The 4,799-nt window shown below is 37.5% G+C and overlaps 1 protein-coding gene across 1 annotated transcript in view; it reads left to right on the top strand.

Moving 5' to 3' along the window:
* The first annotated feature begins 1,856 nt into the window (after positions 1-1,856).
* The window catches only part of LOC107745152 (immunoglobulin superfamily DCC subclass member 3-like), a 15,977-nt gene continuing 13,034 nt past the window's right edge, over positions 1,857-4,799 (top strand). Inside the window, exon 1 of the mRNA XM_016558999.1 lies at positions 1,857-1,908. Within this exon, the coding sequence (XP_016414485.1) occupies positions 1,857-1,908 (52 nt within the window). The remainder of the gene's footprint in view (positions 1,909-4,799) is intronic.

Genomic DNA, 4,799 nt, shown 5'->3' with positions numbered 1-4,799 from the left:
GTGCACGCGCTAAACTCAAAGTCAACCTTCTCAGAGTTGATTGATTTAACTCAATTCAGCTGTTCTGAACCCGAAAACTCAGTTTCCCATCTCAGGGTAAGTCAACTCAGAGTTCAAGTTTCAACTCAGAGTTGGTTGAACCTCCTTAACACTACTCGGGGAAAAACAACTAAATCATCAGCATTATGTTCTTGTCTCCAGCTGCTCTCTGATTGGCTGGTGACGGGTGGCCCCGCCCCCACAGGAGTCTGAGAGCATCAACAGAGCTGCTGATTCTCACACATGATCAGTGACTCTGAGAGGAATAACATGAGAAATATCTGGAGGAGGAATAAAGCAGCACTGAGGAATATTCAAGTTTGATTTTATCCGTCATGAGCTCATAAAACATTTAAACAGTAGGAATCATGGAAAGACTCTCAGCTCTGCTGCTGCTGCTGCTGCTCATCACAGTCTCAGGTGAGTCTCAGCTTTTACTCTTTCTCTCCTCAGAACTCCTTCATCTGTCAGCAGCCATGCTTTGTTTGTTTGTTTGTTTGTTTGTTTGATTTTGGTTTATTGATGTTCTGGGAAATGATCAGTATAATAGATCAGAACTAATAACACTGTTCGTTGATTCAGTCTCTGATAATGTGAATATTGCTGCTCATATGCAAATGAGTCTTGTGTTATTAGCAGAGCCATTCATTAAGTCTTTAATGAGTTCAATTAGCAGTCATTAGTTCATCTGATCTGAGTGTCGAATCATTTACTTCATTCTTCACTGAGGAGAGAAATTTATATTGATTTGATGTTAGATTGATAATTTCTCGTTAACTTTATACTTGTATATTAGTGCTGCAGCTAACAATGATTTTGATAAATAATCTGTTGATTAGTTGTTTAATTAATCAGATTAAAAGCATTTTATTTAATTGAGTCAGCGTATATGTGTGTGTGTGTATATATATAATTCATTTATTTATATTATAAATAATATAAAATAATATAAAATGTTTGATACACAAATGTTTTGATGAAAGAGCATATACAAAAGTAATCAATAATGATTTCATTGTTGACTATTTTCCTTTATTGATTTTCATTGATTAGTTGTTGCAGCACTGATTTATGTATAATTTCTTTATTATTTCAATAATAAAATATAAACATTGTCTTTGAATGCAGAATGATTCTCTATTGGCTGAATGATTCAGAGTCGCTGCAGGAGCTTCTGCTGAAGTTCATGTTCATGAGAGTGAGACAGACAGACCTGAGACAGACATTGACCCTGACCTTTGACCTGACCCTCATTTTCATATGACTGGGCCTTTAGGGTCGGGGTCAGACTGGGTGGGGGTTTGATTGAGATCTCATTATAAGGGCCTGTAATTCTGCGTGGCAGCGGTGCTGTTGCCATGGTGAATCATAATTTCAGAGCTCCATTGATCATGGCTTTTCATAGTCGTGGTGCACGCGCTAAACTCAAAGTCAACCTTCTCAGAGTTGATTGATTTAACTCAATTCAGCTGTTCTGAACCCGAAAACTCAGTTTCCCATCTCAGGGTAAGTCAACTCAGAGTTCAAGTTTCAACTCAGAGTTGGTTGAACCTCCTTAACACTACTCGGGGAAAAACAACTAAATCATCAGCATTATGTTCTTGTCTCCAGCTGCTCTCTGATTGGCTGGTGACGGGTGGCCCCGCCCCCACAGGAGTCTGAGAGCATCAACAGAGCTGCTGATTCTCACACATGATCAGTGACTCTGAGAGGAATAACATGAGAAATATCTGGAGGAGGAATAAAGCAGCACTGAGGAATATTCAAGTTTGATTTTATCCGTCATGAGCTCATAAAACATTTAAACAGTAGGAATCATGGAAAGACTCTCAGCTCTGCTGCTGCTGCTGCTGCTCATCACAGTCTCAGGTGAGTCTCAGCTTTTACTCTTTCTCTCCTCAGAACTGCTTCATCTCTGTCAGCAGCGATGCTTTGCTTGTTTGTTTGTTTGATTTTGGTTTATTGATGTTCTGGGAAATGATCAGTATAATAGATCAGAACTAATAACACTGTTCGTTGATTCAGTCTCTGATAATGTGAATATTGCTGCTCATATGCAAATGAGTCTTGTGTTATTAGCAGAGCCATTCATTAAGTCTTTAATGAGTTCAATTAGCAGTCATTAGTTCATCTGATCTGAGTGTCGAATCATTTACTTCATTCTTCACTGAGGAGAGAAATTTATATTGATTTGATGTTAGATTGATAATTTCTCGTTAACTTTATACTTGTATATTAGTGCTGCAGCTAACAATGATTTTGATAAATAATCTGTTGATTAGTTGTTTAATTAATCAGATTAAAAGCATTTTATTTAATTGAGTCAGCGTATATGTGTGTGTGTGTATATATATAATTCATTTATTTATATTATAAATAATATAAAATAATATAAAATGTTTGATACACAAATGTTTTGATGAAAGAGCATATACAAAAGTAATCAATAATGATTTCATTGTTGACTATTTTCCTTTATTGATTTTCATTGATTAGTTGTTGCAGCACTGATTTATGTATAATTTCTTTATTATTTCAATAATAAAATATTTAGCACCAGAGTCTATTCAGCACTGTGGGAACCAGATCAGTGTCATGAATATGATAATTTGTTAGTGGAGACACACACTCTCACTCTCTCTTGCTCTCTCTCTCACTCACTCACACACACACGCATGCACACATAAGCATATATAATATGAAATGTTCAGATTATAGAATATTACACACACAGACTCCAGCAGTACTAATAGTTCTGATGTCTCACTCTGATGGTCTCATTAATGAGTGTCAATTGAGACAGACGAGCCGCTGTAAGTCTCATTAGATGCTCGATTCTCCTGCTGAGAGTCTGAAAGCGTGAAGAATCAGGACAGACTCTGAGTTCAGACGGCTCTATCAGACTATACACACATTCACTCCATCCTCATCCTGACAGGAGAGAATAATAGAGCAGTGATCAAACTCTCAAGTCTGGTGTGAATATCTGTTAAACTGTAATTTATTTCTGTGATGCGCAGCTGTATTTTCAGCATCATTACTCCAGTCTTCAGTGTCACATGATCTTCAGAAATCATTCTAATATGCTGATTTGCTGCTCGAGAAACATTTCTGATTATTATCAATGTTGAAAACAGTTGTGCTGCCCGATATTTTTGTGAAAACCGTGATACATTTTATTTTTCAGGATTCACAGATGAACAGAAAGCTCAAAAGAACAGCATTTATTTGAAATAGAAATCATATGTAACATTATAAATGTCTTTACTCTCACTTTTGATCAATTTAATTCGTCCGCGATGAATAAAAGTATTAATTAATTCTTAGCCCAAACTTTTGAATGGTCGTGCATGAAGCAGCATATTTCTGTGAAAATATTCACAAAAGATATTTATGAAATCTGATACAGTAAATGCAACTATAAGGCATGAAGTTATTAAGATAATATAAACATTAACATCAGTATTTTCTGTGAAACAACGTGAACAGCGCTATCCAAATAAATTTCACTTGATTCGGTACCATTAATACCATATTCATTTATTATGATATTTGCATGGTACTACCAATATTATATATCGGTAATACCAGTATTATCAATTTTACATATTCAAAAAGCATAAAAAGTGTCCAAAAGCAATGGTAAAACCATGGTATTTTTGTTGATGGTGTGTTCTAGTGACCAGTGTTATTGGATTGAGAGGATCACTAATAGATTCAGCACATTTGACTGCAGTCTGCGACGCCGTACGTGTTTCCCTCATAAAGAAGTGCGGTTCTGTCCTCGGGTCACACAGACGAATATTTGACATTCAGATTTGTCCCGTCTGAGCAGCAGATGCCATTAATGGAGTGTTTGACGTGTTTATTGGCCGCTGAAGTTCACGGCCACTCCAGAGACAATGAAGAAAGCGGGAGGAGGAGCGGCTGATTCTCTCATGACCTTTAGGATCTGAGGTCACGGTGTGCCGGTGGGGGCGGGGCTGCTCTCTGAACCCCGCGGGGGGGCCGGCCCGTTTATCCAGAGTTTACGGCTGAAGATGGGCTGCTATTGTGAGGAGGAGAAAACAGCTGCAGCTTCAGACGCTGCAGTCCGCCTCATTTGACTAAGAGACACAAACACTAAAGCATTCAAAGGGACAAATGCTCTGGAGTTTGAGCTCATGTAGGAACATTTCTAGCAAACATCTTTTTCTCACACTAAACCAGTTCTAGACCTGACTTTAGTACACTTACTGCACACTTTATAGTGTTCAACAGTAGTGTGCTGGATTGATGTCGTATCTAAGACTGTTCATGATTTAATTGAATTTTGTATTAAGATGTCTTACTTTAAATCTGGCACACTGATAGAGGACAGTCTTAACATTAACCACAGCAAGTTTGGAGTCTCTAACTCCAACTCTCTAGCGCCACCACTTGTCCAAAGTTGCAATTTCTTTATGCTAATAACTTTTGAACCGTAAGGCACAAATGGAAAATTATTTTTTCCTGTGAATCCTTGGCTCATGCCGAGTCTAATGAACACCAAAATTCAAAAATCGCAAGGTTTAGTTTTTTCGCTATTTTTAATTGTTCATAAAACCTACTTTTTCAAACTCGTCCTAGACGGTTTGTCTGATTCTCACCAAAATTGGCTCAGATCATCTTCAGACCATGCTGGCAAAAAGTTATGGAATTCAAGTTGATTTGTTCAACCGTTCTCGAATAACGCACGAAGGAATTCTACGAAAAGCACGTAAAAATGGATGTGAGGCTAT

Source organism: Sinocyclocheilus rhinocerous, unplaced genomic scaffold (genome assembly GCF_001515625.1).
Source record: "Sinocyclocheilus rhinocerous isolate Xijiao unplaced genomic scaffold, SAMN03320098_v1.1 scaffold828, whole genome shotgun sequence".
In the NCBI taxonomy this organism is placed as follows: domain Eukaryota; kingdom Metazoa; phylum Chordata; class Actinopteri; order Cypriniformes; family Cyprinidae; genus Sinocyclocheilus; species Sinocyclocheilus rhinocerous.
Note: the sequence above shows the minus strand (reverse complement) of the source record. Positions and strands in the feature narration are given on the sequence as shown.